This window comes from Temnothorax curvispinosus, unplaced genomic scaffold, assembly GCF_003070985.1.
Source record: "Temnothorax curvispinosus isolate PA1 unplaced genomic scaffold, ASM307098v1 QBEX01017056.1, whole genome shotgun sequence".
NCBI classification, from domain to species: domain Eukaryota; kingdom Metazoa; phylum Arthropoda; class Insecta; order Hymenoptera; family Formicidae; genus Temnothorax; species Temnothorax curvispinosus.
Genome location: NW_020226836.1, coordinates 2,721 through 27,712, shown reverse-complemented (window position 1 = coordinate 27,712; position 24,992 = coordinate 2,721). Strand labels below are relative to the sequence as shown.

General features: G+C 37.8%; 2 protein-coding genes across 2 annotated transcripts; both read right to left on the bottom strand.

Annotated features, from left to right (window-relative positions):
• Positions 1–14,673: 14,673 nt before the first annotated feature.
• Positions 14,674–15,255, bottom strand: LOC112467192. Its single transcript, XM_025035681.1, has one exon. It carries the CDS (start codon positions 15,253–15,255, stop codon positions 14,674–14,676), a length of 582 nt encoding a protein of 193 aa, XP_024891449.1.
• Positions 15,256–21,329: 6,074 nt separating this feature from the next.
• On the bottom strand, positions 21,330–24,615 carry LOC112467194 (trichohyalin-like). The gene is made up of 5 exons (XM_025035684.1): positions 24,157–24,615; positions 23,910–24,078; positions 23,040–23,268; positions 22,109–22,937; positions 21,330–21,947 (listed from the first exon to the last, which is right to left on the bottom strand). The coding sequence occupies exons 1-5, from the start codon at positions 24,613–24,615 to the stop codon at positions 21,330–21,332; spliced, it is 2,304 nt and encodes a 767-aa protein (XP_024891452.1).
• Between the last annotated feature and the right edge of the window lie 377 nt (positions 24,616–24,992).

The window sequence follows — 24,992 nt, the reverse complement described above, 5'->3', positions numbered from 1 at the left end:
GTTTCAAGCAACGTGCAATTGTATTACTTATTACCAAAGACTTTTGTACGTCAAGACACAACTGTAATATAGATTGTAAGGTAAACGTTTATTCTGAGAAAAGGGAGGATGTTACATATGTATAAGCCCTAAAATGTATGTGAGCGAGTAAGCGTGAGATGGCGTTGCTAGAGTAACGAACATAGCATTAACACACGAGACAGCGAGCAGTGAACGTCCGAATAAAGAACGAGTATTCAATTACGTATAGTGTTGTTAATAAGTTACCCCGGCCATCCCAAGTATAACACCGTGCATCAATCGGTGCTTGCTGAAGAAAATAAGCTGATAGAAAAGAAAAATTTCTAGATGGCTGCCAAGTTAGGAAAAGAGAATTAGCAAGTTATATGGTATTCAAGATGACAACAGGCAAACAACACGAATGGAGGTCGGAAAAGTGAAGCAGCTGAAGAATGAAAGTAGGCGAAAGATAATTTTTTGGAATATAGCGGGTATCGAAAGGCAGGACAAAGATTTTTGGAATTACATAGTAGGTTTCGATTATATTGGGTTATGTAAAACATGGTTAGAGGATAAGGATTGGGATAGAATTAAAGGTAGACTGCCGAAAACGCACAGCTGGAAAAATATTAACGCTGTAAGGAAAAGGAGGAAGGGTAGATCGAAGGAAGGTTTACTAATAGGTATTAGAAAAAATTGGGGGTCAGAAGTGGAGAAAAATAAAAGTGTAATGATTGCAGAAAGTATTGCGCAAACGAGAATAGTAAAAGAGGAAAAAGGACTAAATATTTTTACAGTATATAATGTAGAAGCAAAGAAAGATGTTGAAGAGATAATGGCGAATATAATAGAGCAATGCGAAGGATGCGAAGGAGAGGATATTATTATAGGAGGCGATTTTAATATTAGAATAGGAAACTTAGGAGGGTGTAGGAAGGATGACTTTAAAAAGGAGAGTAAAGATAAAGTCATAGGAAATGGCGGTAGAAGTTGATAAATGAAAAAGGATGGTATTTTTTGAATGGATGTACAGAGGGGGATTCGGATGGGAAATATACGTATGTGGGTGCAAGAGGGTGCTCGGTAATCGATTATACAATTGTAAATGATAGTGCGCAAGAACGAGTGTTAGAATTTAGAATAGGGGACAGGGTGGACTCGGATCATTTGCCTTTGACCTTGTTAGTGGAGGAAGAGGAGAATACAAGACAAATAGAGGGGTGGATAGAAGAGGAAGAAGAGGAACAGAATATGTCAAAGAAGATCATATGTTGGAACGAAGAGGCAAGGAAATTATACAGGGAAAAGACGGAGGTATGGAATGAAAACGAGAACCAGGAAATAGAGTCGGTGGATAGGAAATGAAAGAAAATAAAAAACTGGATCCTTGGAGCTTTAGTTTATATGTATGGAATGAAAACGAGAACCAGGAAATAGAATCGGTGGATAGGAAATGAAAGAAAATAAAAAACTGGATCCTTGGAGCTTTAGTTTATAAGGAAGTCAAGATAAAGAAGAGAAGGAAAATAGGGCACAAAGATTGGTAAGATAAGAGCTGCACCAGAAAGAAGAGGGAGGTGAAAAGAAAGTACAGAAGATGGAGAAGTGGAAAGGGAAGTACGGAAGACTATTTGGAAGGAAAGAAATGCCTGAAGGGGTGGTTAGAGAGGAAAAGGATAGAGAAGAGAGAAAGGGAAAAAGAGGAATTAAGAAAACTGAAGAACGAAAAAAAAATTTGGAACTACATAAACAGTCAAAGAAAGAAGAAAGAATGGAAAGAGAATAATATTCCAAAAGAGAACTGGAGAAGTTACTTCATGGAGTTATTAGGTGGGACCGAGATGGAAGTAAGGAAAGAGGCGTTGGAGGTGCGTGACATGGGAACAGAAGAAATAAATAAGGAACAGGTTCAAGATACAGAAAGGAAGTTGCAAGAAGAGGAGATAGTGAGGGCAGTCAGGCACATGAAGTTAGGCAAAGTTGCAGGTGTCGATGGAATTCCAATGGAAGCATGGCGGTATGGTGGCGCAACAGTAAAAAGAGGTCTAACTGATCTGTTGAAGCTCATTTGAAAGGAAGGTAAAATTCCGACTGAATGGCGAACAAGTTGTCCCCTTATATAAAAGGGGGGATAAAGAGAGAACAGACAACTATCGAGGGATCTCTCTGCTGTGCACTGCATACAAGTTATATGCGGAAATACTAAAGAACAGATTAGAGGAAATAATGGAGAGGAAAGGGATGATACCTGACAGCCAAGCCGGCTTTAGGAAAGGGAGGTCCACGATGGATAATATATTTATCTTGAACCATATAGTGCAAAGGGAGAAGGAGAAAAATGCGGCAACTTGGAAAGACAAGATTTTCGCAATATTTGTGGATTTAAAGGCAGCATTTGACAACGTTGACAGAGAAATTTTATGGAAGATAATGGAAGAGAAAGAGGTGGAACGCAGTTTAATAAACAAGATAAAAGAAATTTACAAAGAGACGGAGGTGACAATAAGGACAAAGGATGGGTTCACAAGGTGCTTCAAGACGAAGAAAGGTGTAAGGCAGGGCTGTGTGATGAGTCCCGCCCTGTTCAATTTATACATTGCGGACATTGATAAAGCTTTAGAAAACCGTGGCATAGGAGGGGTAGAGCTAGGAGTAGTAAGAGTGTGGTCATTAGCATACGCGGATGATATGGTTTTAATAGCGAAAAATAGAAAAGCTTTACTAGATATGATGAGCATGTTAAAAAAATTTTTAAAAGAAAGGAAACTAGAATTAAGTACAGAAAAAACTAAAGTTGGTATTTAATTTGAGTAAAGGTAAAAAAGGCAGGAAGACGTGGAAATGGGATGATAAAATAATAGAGGAAGTAGAAATGTTCAAATATCTGGGATTCACGTTTAATAGGAAAGGTAATTATGGCGATCATATAAAAGAACTGAAAAGGAAAAGGAGGATCGCTGCAAATAGGGTCTGAGGTTTAGGAGAAAGATTATGCAAAGATGATTTTAATAGGAGATGGACGCTTTTTAAGTACCTAGTGAAAAGTGTAATGGAATACGTAGCAGAGATATGGGGGTGGAGTGAAAAAAAGAAGTTGGAAAAAGTCATGTTGGATTATGTAAGATGGGTATTTAGACTAGATTTTTGCACACCGAGGTATGTAATACTGAGGGAACTAGGATTAGAGAAACTAAAAATTTGTTGGGGTGGATAAAAAAAAAGGATTTATATAATTTGGAACGAGAAAGATTTTATAATAATAATAGTTGGAGCTCTAAAGTAATAAAAGAATTAAATAATAAAGGTAAAAATACTGAAGGCTTAGTAAGAATAAGGTAACAGGACATTCAAGGGCAAATAATAAACAGTAAAATAGCAGGGGCAAGGTATAATACAAGGTACAAAGAGATAGAGGCGAGAAACAAAACACCTAGTTATTTATTAAAAGCAAACTTGGATAAAGTAAAAATAGGAGATGAGATTAGAGCGATGGTAAAATTAAAGTGCGGCAATTTAGAGGACACAAATAAATATTGGCTGGACGAAGAAGATACGAAGTGTAGATTCTGCAATACAGGTAGGAACAACTTAGAGCATTATATAAGCGAGTGCAATATCACAAGTATGTGGTTTGAGAATCTAGGTAGGAATAACAAAGAGATATTAGTGAACATATGCGATGACAAATTTAGAATGGAAAAAGGAAAAGTGTTAAATAGATTATGGAAAAAGAAAGAGGAATGCTATAAAAAAGATAGGATAAAAGAAAAGAAAAAAGAGAAAGAGATAAGTTAGGATGGAGCGTGAGTAGGGACAGTAATGGAATAGTTATTTGTGTAACAAGTGCGGGAAGTTGAGAAGTGGACACAGGTGCGGAGTGGACGCACGAGCCGAAGGCGAGTGCGATCACCCGCATGCGTGTCCACGTCTCAATCCGCACGTGTTACACACCCTATTTTATATTACAAAGTGCGTGGAAAGTGGCCCATGGCGCGCCCGTAACGGGCCACTTTCCACGCACGTGTTATATAAAATAAATATTCAAACAACATTTCTAAAAATTGGTTTATAACGAATATGAAATTAACTTACACTAATTAAATATACACTAACAATATTAAACGACTATTACATTACAATTCTAGTCTTCAATATTTTATCAAATATTATTGAATATTTAATGATCAATATTGAATATTTGATAACATGAGTAGCGAAACTTAGAAAAATAATTTTATTTTATCATATAATGCAAAAAAAGTTTTATATGTCTTATTTTTTATTAAAATATAAATAAAAATTTAATTAAAAGTTGTAACTAATTATTTATTTGTATGTATAAATTAGACAGATAAATGTAAATACAAATATTTTATTATATTAATATTTAAATATTAATATTTAATTAGTTGGTTAATTCAATTTCTTGTTTAATAAGTGAGCGAATGTAGTACTAAATGTACCTATTGTATAATATTTTAATTTTCAAAACAATTGCCAAATTACAAACAGGAATTTTGTTGTGACTTTTACAGTTATAAAGTAACTATTTCATGGAAATGGAAGCCTAAGAAAATTAATGTTGTAACGCAATTATTATGCTCAAATCATAAAATCATAAAATCTTTATATTATCCATGTCTGCCAATACAATATAATTTTTTATTCATATTGCATTCTATATAATGGCAATGTTATTATATTTGATAGGCGAATCAAAATAGCCTCAAATCAATATCGAAATGATGAAATATTGATGTTTTAACAGAAAATACATAATTTGTCTGTTTAGAGTCTGGCGCGATGAATGTGTGTCACAAATAATCTCTTCTTTTAAAAAATGTCATAAAGCACAAACATCGAAATGAGCTTCAAACGAGCATTATTTCGATATAATGTAATATCGATGATTTCGACGTCAATTAGACGTTGATTCGATAAGTCATTTCTCGCTGGGGTCTAGATATACGCCGTGTGTGTACAACCGCGAGTCCGAAAAAATCAGTTCTCCGGTCACCCAACCGACGCATAATGGTACCCACATAGCTAAATATATCTGAGATATAGCCAGATATTTTTATGCCTACAATTTTAAGTTAAATCTGAGATATCTTATTTTCAGATATTCACAGAATATCTACAGGACATCATTACTCCATATCACATTGTATCTTTGAAAGAGATCTCTACAACATTTGCATTTGAATATGTAGCCGATTCACATTTAGCTCTTATATTTTATAAAGATCAACTCAAGTTTATTCGTAGCTAATAAAACAATCCGAGAAGACTTGGACATTGTACCGATTCATGTTGGCGAAAGCTACATGCCGCGAAGAAACTTAGAAAATTTTTACTCGGGCGACGCCGGAGGTAACTACCGCGGCGCGAAAGCAACTTGCCGCAAGGGGACTTAGAAAACTTTTCCTCAAGCAACGCCGGAAGTAATGACCGCGGCACGAAAGCATCACGCCGCAAGGGGACTTAGAAAACTTTTCCTCAAGCAACGCCGGAAGTAATGACCGCGGCACGAAAGCATCACGCCGCAAGGAGACTTAGAACATTTTTGCTCGGGCGAGCGCTCGTAACATGCGCTGCCGCGACGAGGTTACATGCGCCAGTACCTTCTTGTAATAAAAAATTCTTACGCGCTAGAATAAAAGGCGAGAGACTGTGAGATACTTGGCTGTAATATTTCTCGTGATACTTCCAAAATATCATACAGTGCAGAAATGGCAAAATGCAAAATATTGAAATAGTATCGAAGCATAATTTTGAATTTATTGCGAAAAGAACTTGGGTAATTCTATAAAATAGGGCCCTTTCCGAATTTTGATATTTTTTTGCGGCTCTCTTGGTAAAAACCTTTGTTGTGACTCCGACAGTGATAATCAATCGGGGGAGCTCGAAAAATATGTAGTATTATATAAGTGTTTAAAGTGCGTCAACTAACCTATGTAGGTTAATGACGCGCTTTAAAAATATTTAAATGTTTAAATTTAATTTTAACTTTAAACACTTAAATACTTTTAAAGCGCGTCACTAATCTATACGCTGAAGGCGTGATCGGTTTTAAAGTGTATGCGTAAACTATTTCGACATATATATTAATCATTTATGCCTTCCAATACTCAAAATAGCTGCTATATTTTCCAAATTTTTTTTGTTAATAACTTTTTAACGAATAACGAGCGCGGGCTGAAATTTTCTGAAGGTCACTCAGGAGGGTGACCTTGACAACATACTAAAATATGAAGGTCATCCAAGGTGATCCCCCCATCTGTACAATTACCAAAAATAAAATAAAAATAGGTAAAAAAATAGATAGGGTGCATATTTTTTGGGCTCTCCCAATTAATTATCACTGTCGGAGTCACAACAAAGGTTTTTACCAAGAGAGCCGCAAGAAAATATCAAAATTCGGAAAGGACCCTATTCTATAAAATTACCAGAACTTCTTTTACATCTGAAGACAGACTAGAATTGATGACATAAAAATAAATTTTTTTTAACTCTTGAGAATCATTTTAGAACAAAGTAAATACGAAAAAAGAATTAATTTCATAAATCGAGAACTTAAAAAGGAATCCTCTTTCTTCTTGCTATTTGAGTTGTATATAACATATCTGCTTTTAAATGCGGCATAGAAATCCGATGTATATGCAGAATCAGATATCATATCTGAGATAAAATTATCATGGCTTTTTATAATCTTGCAGATGTCTCTGAGATATTCTCATGATATCTCGACAAGTGTTGCACAATCAGATATTCCATTATTTAGATATCTTCCAGGTATCTTGGTGATATATTCTGCTATGTGGGTAAGACCAACTCGTAAGTAACTGTTGGGAGCGAATATAAGCAATTCTGACGAAACAAAATTGCAACATCCACGGGTCTTTGAACCCGGCTCCTCTTTTAAATTTAGAGAAATAATATTTTTGAGATGTTGATTCAACGTTTATGTGCTTTATAGCATCCTATTTGTATGTAATAGACATATAGAAATAAAAAACATCAAATGAATATGCAGGCAAATATTTAGTCAATGTCCAGTGGACGTGCATTAGTTATCTGTATAAATATCCAGTAAATATGCTATGGATATCCTATGGATATTTATTAAATCTTGTATTGCGGACATATGAATATCTATGAGATGTCTAATAGATATCTCGTAGATATCATGGATATACATAAAAATATCCATTAGATATCTATTAGATATTATGTTTTGTGTGGGTATATGTACATTATACACAAATAGAACCCCATAAAGCACATAAACGTTGAATCAACATCTCAAAAATATTATTTCTCTAGATTTAAGAGAGGAGCCAAGTCCGAAAACCCGCGGATGTCGCAATTTTGCTTCGCCGGGGACCTGCTTATATTCGCTCTCAACAGAAATTTATTTACGAGTAGGTCTTACCATTATGCGCCGCTTAGCGGCGTCGTTACAAATTAGTAAATATCTGTGATAGACATGTGGTAGATACTTGGTGGACATGCCCACACAGAGCATAATATTTAATAGATATCCATTGGATATCTACATATCCATATAAGTCCATATCTATGGTGGATATTTAATAGATATTTATTAAATGTAAAAATATCCATATCTATCAAATAGCCACCAGGGATATCCATTAAATATTTACGTGTGATCCACATATCCATATCTATCAAATAGCCACCAGGGATATCCATTAGATATCCACGTGTTATCCACATATTTATTTCTATGGAATTATCGCGGAGATATTTTATTATAAATGAATTATTAATTAAAACAATAAAAATTAATTCTAGCCTCGGCTAGAACTCTCGGTCAACGCGGTTATTTGTGCGTAAAAAAATCAAAATTTATTTATTAATTCTTCTTACATCTTTGTCCGGACGAATTTTGATTTATCACGCACAAATAACGCATGTTATTTGGCTAGATTTAATTTTTATTGTTAATTATCGAGAGTTCTACTTAATTACTTGATATTAATTAGAAATTTGCTGAATATATAGTTATTTCAATTTTAATTATTATTCGATATTTTACATATTGTATTACGTACGTATGTAATACGTATAAGTTCCAGTCTACAATAGGCGTTTTACGCCCTAAGCTCTAAGAAATTGACCAATCACAGTCAATTATTCTCCTTAAATTCAACTGTGATTGAACAATTTCTTAGGGCTTAGAGCTTAAAACACCTATTATAGACTGGGACTAATACGTACCCAGACAGCACGTATGTCTAGAAGACGTCGTAAAGACATCTTTTAGACATCTTTTAGACATGCGTGCTATCTGGGTATACAGCTGTAACCTACATCTTCGAATTCTTTTTTAATAAATAATAAATAATAGATAACATTATAAATGCAGATTAGCATATTGTCAAATATTTAAAAAATGTAATCCCCTATATTGAAGCCTTTAAATTTTATTTTTGCCGCGCCTCGCGCGTTTTCACCTTCCGCTGACCCGCCATTATTGACTCTCTTTCATTTTCTTTCATTTTATTTTCTTTTTGTTCCTTCTTTTTTCTATTTTGTTTAAAAATTCCACCGGGTATAGTTTTGCATTTGCTGCCTTTTTGTTCTAATATTAATTAATTTATTTTTTTTTTTTTGCTCGCGCTTCGCGCGCTTTCACCTTCTAAAAAATTATCCATTAATAAAAAATTTATCCTCCAAAAATTAAAAAAAATTTGGCACTGGTTTCAAGAAAATCGGTCCATTAATACTTATTATTTCTCAAAAAATTTGAAAAATTATGAAACTGGTTTCCAAAAATTGGCAACAAAAAATTATCGATAAATAAAAATTTAGTTTGTGTTCGCGAAATCGCTGATTAATCCCGGCAATGAAAGCGGGATAAAAAGGACGCGCGTGGAAGGTTTTATATCTCGTTGAATTATAATGTAACTCAGAGCACAGTCTGAGCCGTCTTTAATGAGCAATAATGTTACAATCTGACCTGAGAAACGATGAGCTGTCTTTGAACAAGAAGTCGGTTTGATTGTTTGAATACTTGAGAGGCAATTATATTAATCGCCCTGCTCGTGATGTGTAGCCCGTGAGCCGGTGAGACACGTGGCGGTACTTGCGCACATGTGAGCTTGAGTCGTCGTGTCGATGCACCAGAGTTCAATGAGCGGTCTCTTTCACTGTTTACGAGTGGATCTCAGCAGCTTTAGTCACTGCGTTAGGCACTTTGATGCGGAGTCACTGACTCGAATCGCACAGAGCACATGAGACACGTCTGGTCACAGAGCGGCCATTTTTGACTCTGTCTATTGCGAGGAAGAAGCTGGCGATGAGTGCCAGTGCTTGCGCTAGTTGCCACGTGGAGCTAGCATGTCGATACCCGATCGATGCTGCCATCTGATGGGATGGCGCACCGTGATAACGGAATCTCGAACAGTTTGATATCTCAAAATTTGCGGAAATTGGAGCAACACGTACATTTTTTTTAAACAGAAATCGGAAACCCTTTTATTATTAGCTATTTTTCTAATTCTATTACATTTTTTAGTTCTTTCTACCCCTATTTCATATATATTTCTTTAAGATTCAGTCAATTATTTCCTGATAAATTGGAAAAATTTCTAAACCAATTTCCAAAAAGATCGATAAAATTATACACATCATGGCAATCCCCGGAAAATTCTACCCCTACTTTATATACAATTCTTTGAAATTCGGTCCATTAACAAAAGTCATATACTTATACAATTCTTTGAAATTCGGTCCATTAACGAATGTCATATACAATTCTTTGAAATTCGGTCCATGAACGAATGAGTAGTTCGCGGACAGACAGATAAACAAACAGACAGACAAACAGTCGGGTTTTATATATTATAGTATGATATGATATTCACACGTTATCCACATATCCATATCTCTCAAATAGCCACCAGGGATATCCATTAAATATTCACGTGTCATCTACATATCCATATCCACCAAGTATCTACCACATGTCTACCACAGATATTTATTAGTTCGTAACGACGCCGCTAAGCGGCGCATAATGGTAAGACCAACTCGTAAGTAAATTTCTGTTGGAAGCGACTATAAGCAGGTCCCCGGCGAAGCAAAATCGCGACATCCGCGGGTCTTCGGACCCGGCTCCTCTTTTAAATCTAGAGGAATAATATTTTTGAGATGTTGATTCAACGTTTATGTGCTTTATGGGGTTCTATTTGTATATAATGGACATATATAAAAATAAAAAACTTTGAATAAATATCCACGCAAATATCTAATCAATATCCACGAGACGTGCAGTAGTTATTTATATAAATATCCATTTGATATTTAATGGATATCTATTGGATATCCCCGTGGATATGTAATGAATATCTATTAGATCTCGTGTGGCGGACATCTGGATATTTAATGGATATCTATTAAATATCTCGTGGATATCATGGATATACATTGGGGATTTTTAACAGATATCTTTTAAATATTAATGTCTGTGTGAGTATGTGCATAACACGTGGATATCTAATAGATATTTTTGATAGATATTTTGTGAAACATTGATATGTGGATAACATGTGGATATTTAATAAATATTTTTGATACACAGTTGGAAGAGGGTCCAGTTTGGGCCCCGAATGAACAGTGTATTATTCGCGGGACGGGGAAGGGAAGGACAGAGATTATACTCGCGAATAACGGAAAACGTGCTCTTTATTATGCTTCCGAGCCGAGAAGCCGACGTGGCGGAACACTCGACTACTCGCGCTGTCGTCCTCCGCGGTACTTTTTCCTAACCCCGACAGATGTCGCTCTCTACACGCCCGTCGGCGACTGTCCCATTGGCGCGGCTAACTTGAACGGCACCATTATACAACATCTCCTCTTCCTGAGTATTGTCCCGCTCTATTTCGAGGTGATTTCGGGCCACCCAGTGTTTCGTAGCCCACCCGGCTAACCTTTTTACAGTCGCGTACGGGGTACACCTTCTTCTCAGGTAATTGGGGAATTTGGTCGATAGCGTCCTTCTTTAGAGCAGGTAATGCGGTAACTCCTGTTTTACGACTGATGAAAGCGGCTTCTTCGGCGCTCTGGGTTTTTCGGGCGATTGTGGTGGGATAAGCCACTCCTTCCTATCAAGCGTATCCTTCGACGTATCAAAATATTCCACAGGTGCATCTAGACAATGTAAATGGCTTCTGTTTCGACTATATGTCCCCGTATCTGATCGTATGATATAAGGTCTTGGCTGATCCGCACGTTCCTGGATAACGCCCCAGCGGCGTAAATCGCAAATCCAGACACGGTCACCAACTTCTAGATCATCGCGCTTGCTCTTGTGGTGACGACGATCAAAATTCTTCTTCTGGCGACAAATCCTCTCCTTTTCTTTAGACAGCAGTATGTCACGTTCAATTGTTTTTGGCATCAGTGTAAGGATGGTATAACAGGGAGAAAAGACTTAATTCGCCGCCCCATGGCTAATTCGCTGGGAGAGAAACCGCACTTTAAGGGAGTTGTACGGTATTCTAATAACCAAACGTTAAAATCTTTAGACTTTTCCAAGCCACTTTTTACGGTTTTTACCATTGCTTCTATGAATCCGTTGCTCTGAAGGAAATGAGGAGACGATGTTTCGTGCTCAAATCCATATGTCTTCTTGAAGGTCCGGAACTCCATCGTGCGTAGTGGGTCAAATTGTGTTCTGTTGTCGGATCCTTCAGACGAACAATATGATGATCGCTGATCGTAAATCTGGTAATTGGTACACTTCCGTGTACCGGGAATAAAAGTCTGCAACTAATAGATACCAACTGGCACCGTGTTTGAATAAATCCATGGCGATGATTTGCCACGATCGATCCGGAAAATTAGATGGCTTCAATGGCTCAAATCGCGCGGGCCTGTTTTGTACGCACACCGCGCAGCTGTCTACTAATTGTTGAAGTTCTGCTGATAATTTCGGCTACCAAACGCTGTACCTAGCGCGGGCCCGGCATTTTTCGATGCCCTGATGAGCATTATGAATAGCTTCCAAGGTTTCCTGATGAAGTCCTGTAGGAATGTAGAACTGATCGCCAAATATGATAAACCCCCGTGCCAAGGTGAGATTGGCACGAAAGTCGTAGAAGGGTTTCACTGAAACGCTGATCTGGTCTTTACACGGCCATCCATTTTGAATGTACTTTACCCGACACACGGGATCCTCCACTTGCAAATCCAAAAGTCTTGAAAGTATTGTGTCAGATACTGGAGATTGTTCAAACACGAAGTGAACGTGGGCGGAAATTCCCTCCTGTAGATCGAGGCTGCCCGACATCTTCAATGGAGAGCAGGATAGGTAATTCCCAAGAATATCTTTACCGGCAGTAAATAAACACTCAAAGTTATAGTGCATTAACCGCATACGCATTCTCTGAAGACGAGGCGACAACTCGTCAAGATTTTTTGTCATCAGTAATGGAATCAGTGGCCGGTAATCCGTCTCCAAGTAGAAGAATTTTCCGTAAACGAAGTTGTGGAACCTCTCACATGCCCAAGTGAGAGCTAATGTCTCTTTTTCAATCTGAGCATACCGCCGCTCGGTGTCCGTCAAAGTTCTTGACGCGTAGGCAACAGGACGTAGTTCTCCTGTTTCATCTTTCTGTCGAAGTACGGTTCCAAGTCCGAAGGATGAAGCATCCGCTGATACAACCGTCCGTCGATTTGGATCGAAAATTGCCAGACAGGGAGAACTGCTCAACACCTTCAATACTAATCTAAATGCCTTCTCACAATCTGCTGACCACGAATTCTTCATTACTTCTCAACAGATTATAAATTGGAGTAAGGGTCTCGGACAATCGCGGTACAAATTTTCCCAGGTAGTTCACCATCCCTAAAAAAAATCTAACACCCATAACGTCGTTCGGTGCTGTCAGCTCGGCGATGGCTTGTACTTTTGAAGGATCTGGGCTGATACCATCAGCCGAAATGCGATATCCAAGAAACGTCGTCTTCTGTACACAAAATTGACACTTGTTAACATTCAAGGTAATATTGTTTTCTTTCAAACGATGCAATACAGCGCGAAGCCTGGCGTCATGCTCTTGTATGTTTTTTCCCCACACTATTATATCGTCTATGAGGTTGGCGACTCCCTCTAGACCCTCCAGAATCTGTAAAACTCGTTTTTGAAAGCACTCCGGAGCGGACGAAATTCCGAAGAAAAGTCTGCAGCAACAAAATCTCCCGTATGGGGTAATAAACGTAGTTAGTTTCCTGGAATCCTCACTTAATGGCACCTGCCAAAACCCCGACACACAGTCGAGTTTCGTTATGTACTTAGCCCCTTTCAGCTAGCCCAACGTGTAATCCACGACAGGCATCTGATGGTGCTTGCGTTCCATCGCCTGATTCAGTTTGGTAAAGTCCACGTATAAACGAATGTCATCTGTATATTGTTCTTTTACTAAAACAATACCACTGCACCAGTCCGTTAACTCTTATACTTTCTCGATGACCCCCATTTGCAACATTTCTTCAAGTTTTGCTTTTAACTTCGCCATTAATGTTAATGGCATCCGACGCGGTTGTGATAAACAGAATGGTTTTGCATCTTTACGAAGTTCAATACTGTACGACGTTTTCAAAAGACCCAACCGATTAAACAAACCGGGGAACTCTGTAAAGGGTCTCACCATGCTCTGAGCAGAAACTTGTGAGCACCGCATCACTAGACTCAGTCCGACACATTCACCTTGTCCTAGCAAATTTTGCCATAATCCTTTTACGACAAACACGTTGGCATTCAACGCCCGACCTCCATAACTAAACCTGGTAGTCAACATGCCGATACACTTCAACGAATCGCGAGAAGCACTTTCTAGCTTACGATCCGCGGGGTACAATTTACCAAATGTTTTGTTATGCCGCGTCGCCGGTTGGTGACGGCTTACGGCAAAACGTTTATTATTTTCGGGATCTCTTGACCTTACGAGTTGGGACTCGGTAGGCACAGGCGGGCAGACTAAGAAGCGGTCGGGTTCGCAGGTGGAACGGGGGTGTGGGCGTCGTTAAATGAACTTCACTTCGTTTTACTTTATATTGGAGTTTTATTTCAGCGTCCCTTTTACACTCACTAACTTACACTTGTATTTGCCTTTCACAATTATTATAACTCGCACGCGCTTTGTAAACCTTCGCGACACGACTTACGAACGATCACGGGCAGAGTCTCCGGTGTATTACTCTCCGTCGCGGCTTCTTCGACGGTCCCTTATATTGTTTTGAGTTATGCCCTGTCGGCGCTTTTTTGCCGGGTTCGACGGTCCCCCGAATGAGGTCGGTCAGTGACCGAGCGCATTCGCAATCTCGCTGTACTCCGCGGTTCCGCGATTGTCGAAATGCGTTGTCGCACATTCTTATGCATATCGCAATAGTTCGATTGACGCGGAAGCTTGATGAACTTCCGCGTCCGCGTCAGCGTAAATTGAGGAGTCTTTCGAAAGACAATTTCCTCGAAGTCTTTCGAAAGGCTATTCTATAATTTTATTATAAATAATTTAATAATTACTCGTTGTAATTTTAGATTACAACAGTTTGTTTATTTTCATTGTACGTACTGTCCGTAATCAGAGTCACATCAGCACCGGGGTCCAGTGAAAACAAATCGTAACGTCATCTACCGTCATTTTAGCCCGCCACGGCTCGTCCGACGGAGCCTGTGATTGGCTCACCGTCGCCACAAAAAAACGGGTCCGCACGAGAGTCATCTTCCACTTGACGTACGGTAGTCTTGGATTTAATCTTCTCAGACCTGCCATCTGTCGTTCCGGATTTGCACACTTTCGCCCAATGACTTTCTTTAGCACCTTTATTGCACTTAGAACTACGCGCAGGGCATTCTTCTTTGGTATTCTTCTTCTCACTTCCGCAGCCGTAGCACTTCCATGGCGTGGAATAATTCCTTCCTTTACGAGCTTTGGTCTTGTTTTGCACACGGTTTACCGCCGTTCCGGTTCCCGTCACATCCGAACGTAACAATTGGTTCTGTCTTTGTGCTGTCTCATAGCTTCTAGCTACTTCCACGGCTCTTTTATAATCCAAACCATCGAGAAGCTGCAATCTCTCAGAGAGGTGTCGGTCGGCCACGCCCACGATGATCCGGTCACGAATTAATTGTTCACGGAAATTCTCGTACTCGCACGAATCTGCTAACTTGCACAAGTCTGTAATAAAGTCTTCCATGATCTCCCCCGGGGATTGCATACGCATATTGAACCTCGCACGTTCATAGATAATATTCTTCCTTCCGTTAAAGAAGCCATCAAACTTCTCTCTTACTTTAACAATGTCTTTCGCGTCGGATTTATTTAAATTAAATGAAGTAAAGATGGTTTCCACTCTCGGTCCCATCGCATACAATAGTAAACTTACTTGTTGTTCGGAACTTGTCACACCCGCCACTATGCAATAGCGGTTAAATCTGGATTTATATGTATTTCAGTTTTGTTAAAGTCAAAAAATTCCGGGAGGGTCACTCCCGGCTGCACGATCACCGCCGTCGTGTCGGACATCCTGTCTTCCCCACGCACGAACGATGTTTTTCACACGGACAACTCAAAGTCACGATTCTTTGTTACTCTCTTTCTTGGTGTGCAATCACACACTTTGGCGTAAGTTTGACGGGGAGAGTATGGTTTCCGAGGCGCCCCGATTTGACTGTGGTTTCTGGTAGTATTTTTTACGCTGAACAAAAAATTATATAGGTCTTATAGAGCTAACTGCTCTAGTTTTCGAGATATGCAATATTACTTAAAAAAATAATAATTAGTCAGTTTACACCCCTATAATGTATCACTTGAATTTTAATAAATATAAATATGTATTAAATCTTCGCCTTACTAAACAGATGAGTCTACAATATACTAAAAATATTAATACTGAAAAGATTAGCGAGGCCCCGTACGCAAGGTAGGACGTTTCATTCGAAATGATATTCTTTCGGCGTATAGATTAGTGACGCGCTTTAAAAGTATTTAAGTGTTTAAAGCGCGTCAACTAACCTATGTAGGGCACACATGTGTATGCCCTGCTTTAACGAAAATCATTAAACAGTTAAATACTTTTAAAGCGCGTTACTAATCTACATAGATTAGTTGACGCGCTTTAAACACTTCAATACTCAAAGAGTTTATGTGTTAGAAAGTATAAATATAAAATACGATAATGTATTATATCTAATAATTAAAAAAAGTAAAGATTTATATTATATTTATTTTGAGCTTTAATACTGCATATCTCGAAAACTAGAACAGTTAGCCCTATAAGACCTATATAATTTTTTGTTCAGCGTAAGAAATACTACCAGAAACCACAGTCAAATCTGGGCGCCTCGGAAATCGTACTCGTCCCAGTTCGACGCTGCCACCATGTATTATTCGCGGGATGGGGAAGGAAACACGCGGTCCGCGCGGCTAACTTGAACGGCACCATTATACAACAAACAGTCACGAGTCATATATTAATCGATAGGGGGGTACTCACAAATTATGAAACAGAAAGTTTTAATTGCCTAATTGAAGTCTGGTGACGTACGGACCTAACATAAATTATAAATTATTGAAAAATAAAATTTTTTTATTATTGTGTTAAAGTACTTTTTGAGTCAAACTTTGGTTTAAAAATTTTCGTTTATTTTTTATAGTTTTGAAAATATTCGGCCTGAAAGAGAAAAGCCGATTTTTTTAAAGGGGTGTTTCAGCTCCTAACATGCGTATGGGCACGTGTAAAAAAATACCTGTCCCTTATTTTTGTTTAGAAAATAACATTTTAAAAACTCATCAAAATCGGAGAGGGATACTTCCGTACCTTTTCTTGTTAACCAGGTTAATGAACGGTACCAAATACATTCTAGACATATTATTTCAATGACATATTATTTCTTTGGTACAATTCGTTATCGTCGTCACCGCGGGAAGGCCTGGAGACGCAGAGAAATTGGATCAGACTAGTTGTACATGGTCATAATATGGTCATAATAGTGAACTCTGGACAGCTCTAGCACTCAGGAAACCTTTTACAAAGATGTGCCCATGGAATTTTTTTCCTCTTTTGATGCTCTACAATTCTGGCCATGTCTGATTGTTGTTCACTAGGGGCCCAATTTTTCAAATGAAACTGGACATAGTCCTTTATGTTAAATATAACATAAATCACATGTCCCAAACGGTCCACTCAAATTTTTCTGTTAATTTAACATAATGTAAATATATCAAATTATATGACACAAATATTATGTCTATAATTTAGCACAAAATAAAGAAAAGTTTGATGATATACGTAAACAAAAATTTTATGTACAACAAACATTTATATAATGTTAAATATAAATAAAAAAAATTTTTTTTAACAAAATTATATTATTTTTATGTTAATCTTACGATTACATATAATGTGTTATTTTAACACTTGATTTACTTAAATATAAATTTAACACAAATAAATCAGATAACATAATCAAAATTAGTTAAATTAACACATAAATATGTTACATTTTTAACATAAAAATTTTCACAAAAAACTTTTTTAACAAAAATACACAAAATTTTTTACTGTGTAGATATTTTGTGGACATGGATATGTGGATAACACGTGGATATCTAGTGAATATCTTTGACAGATATTTTGTGGACATGGATATATGGATAACACGTGGATATCTAATGGATATCCCTGCTAGTTGTTTGAGAGATATGGATATTTTGTACATACATCTATTAGGTATCTATTAGATATCCGTAGTAGATATGAACATCATATGGATATGTAAATATCCATTGAATATTTATTAGATATTTTGTTCCGTGTGGGATATTTTAAATAAATGTTTTTATTATTTTATATATAAATTTCCATCTTTTCATTTATATTAAACTAACACCTCACTCAGCTCTTACATACGTGTAAAGTCCGATCCTAGGTTAAAAGGATTAAATTCCTTGACTTAATCTAACCTAACCTAAAGCAGGACCAATGATACGCATCGCTCACGGAAGGCGTCCTAGCGTTCCTAAGGGACGTTGACCTATCCGGAGCTACTGAAAAGTGCGTTCGACTCGCGGGTCGCGCCTCAACAGTGCGTGTACCTGCGAGAGTGACAAACTAAGTATCTGCTCGCGTCCTTCTATACCACCTTCCTCTGGTTAACCTTTCCTTGACTTTCCAGTAATAATTACCCTAATCCTGGGGTTTGGACGCAACAAAAACATATATTTTAATTATTATATTGTTTATTACTTGTCTCTTTTTCATATACGAGTTATATGTTGCTTATAAATATAATAATTTTTATGCTTTTATTATAGATATCACAAATTTAATTAAAAAAGTAATTGCTCATAATCACACTGCACTTATCGTGAAGGAATATGCATCAATATCACTTCCTTCGGATTCTAATATCGTTGATTCTATCAGAGCTGAATCACCTGATTCCGAAATACAGTGGTCCCATAATGGGATTTTGATTCAAAACAATCATCATGAATTAAAAGTTAAAGATTATGAAATTAGTACGTAATACAATATTTATTCGTAATAATTAATTATGTAACGATTAATTTATTATGTAACAACTGATTATGTATTACCTGAAAAGTGACATGTAACTTTGTTAATTTTTGCAGTAATAAATAGAGCAGTATTAAACGACTCAGGCGTATATACGCTCACTGTACATCGAATAGATGGTACATATATGATAATTAAAGTGATTACTTTGGCAGTAATCCCGATCAAGGAAAGCATTACAATTCGCGAAACTTTATCTATGCATGTGGTATGCCACTGTGCTGTCCTCGGTTACGTATATTCTGATTTGAAAGTTTACTGGACAATTGATAATAACGTATGGAAAGACTATGGAGTCACATTGCCCGTAGCTGTAAATGTTGATTATATTCCCATTGTAAATAAATCTCATCATGGTACATGGAAATGCATTGTGGAGCAAACTGACTTAAATTTTAAATGGACGACAAATGTAATTAATGTAAAAGGTATTACTTCACAAAATAATATCAAGAGACATGATAGTATTTCGCGCCAAGTGTACGCGCAGAGAGACACAGACCGTGTATCTATACGCATACACTTGACGCAACTGAACCGATTAAATTCTGAGTAGGCTCAATCGGTAGCTTTGAATTATATAATTATAAAGTTTTTTTTATAACCTAAAGTACATTCGTAAATTGCCAACAATATAAAAAAAATGAACGCGTGGTCGCCACGCGCGTTAGAAGTGAAACTTCTGAAGGCAAAGCTTTGCCATAACTTTTCTGAAATTAATACAAAAACAGTACAACGGAATTAGTCACTCCAAGCCGCCCGCAACTCGAAAATATAGTGTTACACGCAGTTCTCACTATATCCGTCTCGCCAGTGCCGTACGCCTGATCGAATGTTCGTGACGCGTTTTTGAGTCGCAAAATCGAATTTACTTACCGATCCAAAAGGAGTTTCACTTTGTACGCCTGTTGGTCGAATTTTCGTGACACTATTTCGTGACGTTTTTTCGTGTCGCACAATCGAACTTACTACCGTGCCAAAGAAGTTTCATTTTGTACGTCTATTGGTCGAATTTTCGTTACACTTTTCGTGTCGCGAAATTTGTGTCGCATAATCAAACTTACTACCGTGCCAGGCCAGAAGAAGGACTGTCTCGCCAACGCCGTACGCCTATTGGTCAAATTTTCGTTACACTTTTCGTGTCGCGAATCGAACTCACTACCGTGCCTAAAGAAGTTTCACTTCAATAAACAATTAAGCTTTTATTTCATCCGGCTATAATTGGCAAATAATCATCGTGACGATTCGACCATTGGTTTTGGTTCTTTATTCGTCAAGACGTTAATAAATCTTTGATACTTATATATGGGGCATTCCACGCCAATTCGCGAGGGGTCAAACTTCGACCTTTTTATTTTTGATGGCGGTTCGTTTTTTAGCAGATTTTTACAAGTACTATACCCATGTAAGAGCGTTTCTATAATAAATGTAGCGTTTCTGAAATAGAGCCTGCGCAAAATGAGGACTACAAGATTTTCAATAAATTTTTTCGCCTATTAGACAACGTCTAAAAAAAAATTCATTGAACATATATATGTCTTTATTTCAGCTATACGCCAAGAAAGGACTTGGTTTACAATTCCACTTAACTCACACATCCATCCACGCATCAAACAACATTCTTCTTTACAAACAAGCCGCAATACATTATGATTTACATTATTTACAATCGTTATCTTTTTTGTAGCATTCCTCTTTCCTTTTCCATAATCTATTTAGCACCTTTCCTTTTTTCATTCTAAATTTGTCATCGCATATATTCTCTAATCGTTCTCCGTTATTCCTACCTAAATTCTCAAACCACATACTTGTGATCTTGCACTCGCTTATATAATGCTCTAAATTGTCCCTACCTGACTTACAGAATCTCACTTCGTATCTTCTTCGTCCAGCTAGTATTTATTTGCGTCCTCAAAATTACCGCACCTTAATTTTACCATTGTTCTAATCTCGTCTCCTGTTTTCTATTTTCTTTATCCAAGTTCGCTTTTAATAAATAACTCGGCGTTTTGTTTGTCACCTCTATATCTTTGTACCTTGTATTATACCTTGCCTCTACTATTTTACTGTTTATTATTTGCCCTTGAATATCCTGTTCCCTTATTTTTACTAAGCCTTCAGTATTTTTACCTTTATTATTTAATTCTTTTATTGCTTCAGAGCTCCAACCATTGCTATTATAAAACCTTTCCCGTTCCAAATTATATAAATCCTTTTTCTTTTTATCCCTTGTGTCCTTTTCATTCCAACATGCCTTTACTAAACTTCCATCTTTTTTCCCTTTGCTTCTTTTCTCGAACCTCATGGCTCTTATACCCCAACAGATTTTAAGTTTCTCTAATCCTAGTTCCCTTAGTATTACATACCTTGGTGTGCAAAAATCTAGTCTAAATATCCATCTTACATAATCTAAAATGACTTTTTCCAACTCCTTTTTTTCACTCCATTCCCATATCTCTGCTCCGTATTCCATCACACTTTTCACTAGGTATTTAAAAAGCGTCCATCTCCTATTAAAATCATCTTTGCATAATCTTTCTCCTAAACCTTAGACCCTATTTGCAGCGATCCTTCTTTTCCTTTTCAGTTTTTTTATATGATCGCCATAATTACCTTTCCTATTAAACGTGAATCCCAGATATTTGAACATTTCTACTTCCTCTATTATTTTATCGTCCCATTTCCACGTCTTCCTGCCTTTTTTACCTTTACTCAAATTAAATACCAACTTTAGTTTTTTCTGTACTTAATTCTAGTTTCCTTTCTTTTAAAAATTTTTTTAACATGCTCATCATATCTAGTAAAGCCTCTCTATTTTTCGCTACCAAAACCATATCATCCGCGTATGCTAATGACCACACTCTTACTACTCCTAGCTCTACCCCTCCTATGCCACGGTTTTCTAAAGCTTTATCAATGTCCGCAATGTATAAATTAAACAGGGCGGGACTCATCACACAGCCCTGCCTTACACCTTTCTTCGTCTTGAAGCACCTTGTGAACCCATCCTTTGTCCTTATTGTCACCTCCGTCTCTTTGTAAATTTCTTTTATCTTGTTTATTAAACTGCGTTCCACCTCTTTCTCTTCCATTATCTTCCATAAAATTTCTCTGTCAACGTTGTCAAATGCTGCCTTTAGATCCACAAATATTGCGAAAATCTTGTCTTTCCAAGTTGCCGCATTTTTCTCCTTCTCCCTTTGCACTATATGGTTCAAGATAAATATATTATCCATCGTGGACCTCCCTTTCCTAAAGCCGGCTTGGCTGTCAGGTATCATTCCTTTCCTCTCCATTATTTCCTCTAATCTGTTCTTTAGAATTTCGGCATATACCTTGTATGCAGTGCACAGCAGCGAGATCCCTCTGTAGTTCTCTGTTCGCTCTTTATCCCCTCTTTTATATAGGGGGACAATGCTATGCTTGTTCGCCATTTGGTCGAAATTTTGCTTTCCTTCCAAATGAGCTTCAACAGATCAATTAAACCTCCTCTTACCGCTGCGCCACCATACAGCCATGCTTCCATTGGGATTCCATCGACACCTGCAGCTTTGCCTAGCTTCATGTTCCTGACTGCCCTCACTATTTCCTCTTCTTGCAGCTTTTTATCTGTATCTTGAACCTGCTCTTCATTTCTTTCTTCTGTTCCCATGGCACGCATCTCCAACGCCTCTTCCCTTCCTACCATCTCGGTCCTACCTAACAGCTCCATGAAATAACTTCTCCAGTTCTTTTTCGAAATATTATTCTCTTTCCATTCTTTTTTCTTTCTTCGACTGTTTATATAGTTCCAAATTTTCTTTTCGTCCTTCAGTTTTCTTAATTCCTCTTCTTCCCTCATTCTCTTCTCCATCCTTTTGCTCTCTAACCACCCCTTCAGGCATTTCTTTTCTTTCAAATAGTCTTTCTTACTTCCCTTTCCACATCTCCACCTTCTGTACTTTCTTTTCACCTCCCTCTTCTTTCTGGTACAACTCCTATCCCACCAATCTTTGTGCCCTATTTTCCTTCTCTTCTTTACCTTAATATCCTTATACACTAAGGCTCCAAGGATTCCGTTTTTTAATTTCTCCCATTTCCTATCCACCGACTCCATTTCCTGGTCCTCGGTTTCATTCCATACCTCCGTCCTCTCCCTGTATAATTGCTTTGCCTCTTCGTTCCAAACTATGATCTTCTTTGACATATTCCGTTCCTCTTCTTCCTCTTCAGTACACCCCTCCATTTGTCTCGTATTTTCCTCTTCCTGTAGTAACAAGGTCAGAGGCAAATGATCCGAGTCCACCCTGTCCCTTATTCTAAATTCCAACACTCGTTCTTGCGCACTATCATTTACAATTGTATAATCGATTACCGAGCACCCTCTCGCACCCACGTACGTATATTTCCCCTCCCAATCCCCCTCTGTACATCCGTTCAAAAAATACTATCCTTTTTCATTTATCATATCCACAAAACTTCCGCCGCCATTTTCTATAACTTTATTTTTACTCTCCTTTTCAAAGTCATACTCCTCCTCCCTACCACCTCCTAAGTTTCCTATTCTAATATTAAAATCACCTCCTATAATAATATCCTCTCCTTCGCATCCTTCGCATTGCTCCGTTATTTTTGCCATTATCTCTTCAACGTCTTTCTTTGCTCCTACATTGTATACTGTAAAAATATTTAGCCCTTTTTCTTCTTTTGCTATTCTCCTTCGCGCAATTCTTTCTGTAATCATTGTACATTCATAATTCTCCACTTCCGCCATCCAGCCTTTTCTAATACCTATTAGTAATCCTCCCTTCGCCCTACCCTTCCTTTTTTCCTTTACAGCGTTAATGTTTTTCCAAATGTGCGTTTCTGGCAATCTACCCTTAATTCTATCCCATCCCTTTTCTTCTAACCATATTTCACATAGTCCTATAAAATTGAAACCTACTATGTAATTCCAACAATCTTTGTCCTGCCTCTCTATACCTGCTACATTCCAAAAAATTATTTTTCGCTCATTTTATTTCTTCATCTTCTTCACTTTTCCATCCTTCATTCGTGTTGTTTGCCTATTGTCTTCTTGCATGCCTCGACTTACTGATACTCTTCTCCTAACTTGGCAGTCCTCTAGAAATTTTCCTTTTCTATTATCTTATTTTCTTCCTCGCTCCATACGTACTTTCTACCTTGTATCTCTAGCTTCCTAAAACCTATTTTCACCTATTTTTCTTCTGTTTTCTCTTTCAATGCCCTTTCTTTTATCCGTTTTTGCACTTCTCTGTCCTCAAAGGTCAAATCGTGATCAATGAAAATTTTCTTACTTCCCAGTTTCTTTTTCTCCTTCATGATGTTATCCTTTGCTTCCCAGCAGTCCATTTCGACTATTATTATCTCTCCTCCTACTCTGCCTGATGGCCGCATTTTCTTCACTCGCGCTCTTGCACCAAACTCCAGAAACGTCTTCGCTGTGTCTATTAAGCTCTTGTTTTCCTTTTTATGTAGTCCTCTGATCACTAAATTATTTTTCTTTTCCTTCCTTTCCTTCAAATTTCTTTCTCTCTTCCTCACCATCTCCGCCACCTTTCCCACGATCTCCTCCATTTTGCCGCTGGTCGTTTCATCCGTTATGCTTTCACTCCTTTGTTCGATCTTCGATAGCCTCACTTCTATCTTATCCATTCTTTCCTCTACTTTTTCTTCTTTTTTTCTCCGACCCTTTTCTAAGACGTTCATCCTTTCTCTCATCTCTCTCATCTCTTCCCTCAGGTCCCTCATTTTGTTTTTAATCTCTCTCAAGACTGCTAGTAGCGAACCGTCCTCCTCATCCTTCTTTGTTGCTGACAGAACTCCTTCCTCTTCTCTCTTCTTACCTACCACACCGGCTCCATCCTTCGCTTTGTCCGTACCTGGTGGCGTTCTCACTGTCTTGTTATCTCTCTTGAAAATTTCCATCGTACGTTGTTCGTTTTCCTCTCTTTTCCTCTTGGCTTTTGCTAACTCGCATGCCGTACTGTTATCACTTGTCATAAACTCCAGTATGCTGAGCGAGCCCGATCTTTCTCTTCTTCTTAACCCTCCTTTGTAAGTTTTCCTTTTCCTCTTTTTTCTTTTTTTGGTATGGCAAAAACTTCCTTATCCGTTTTCTCACTGCATGAGCAATCCGACACTGTAACCGGATTCTCATCTTTATTCGTTATTGCTGCCTTCTCACACTCACCTGTCTCTCCCTCCATCCTGTGCGCCCCGCGTGCACGCTCTTCTTCCAGCCAATCTCCTTAACCGCTACTTCTATGCCTAGACCGTTCCGTCTAGTGTCTAGTGTCGCTACCTACTCTATGCGTGGCGCAAATCTCGCTCCCTTTTGGAACGCACCGCGATTTTCTCCCGCTTTCTCTCACCTAACC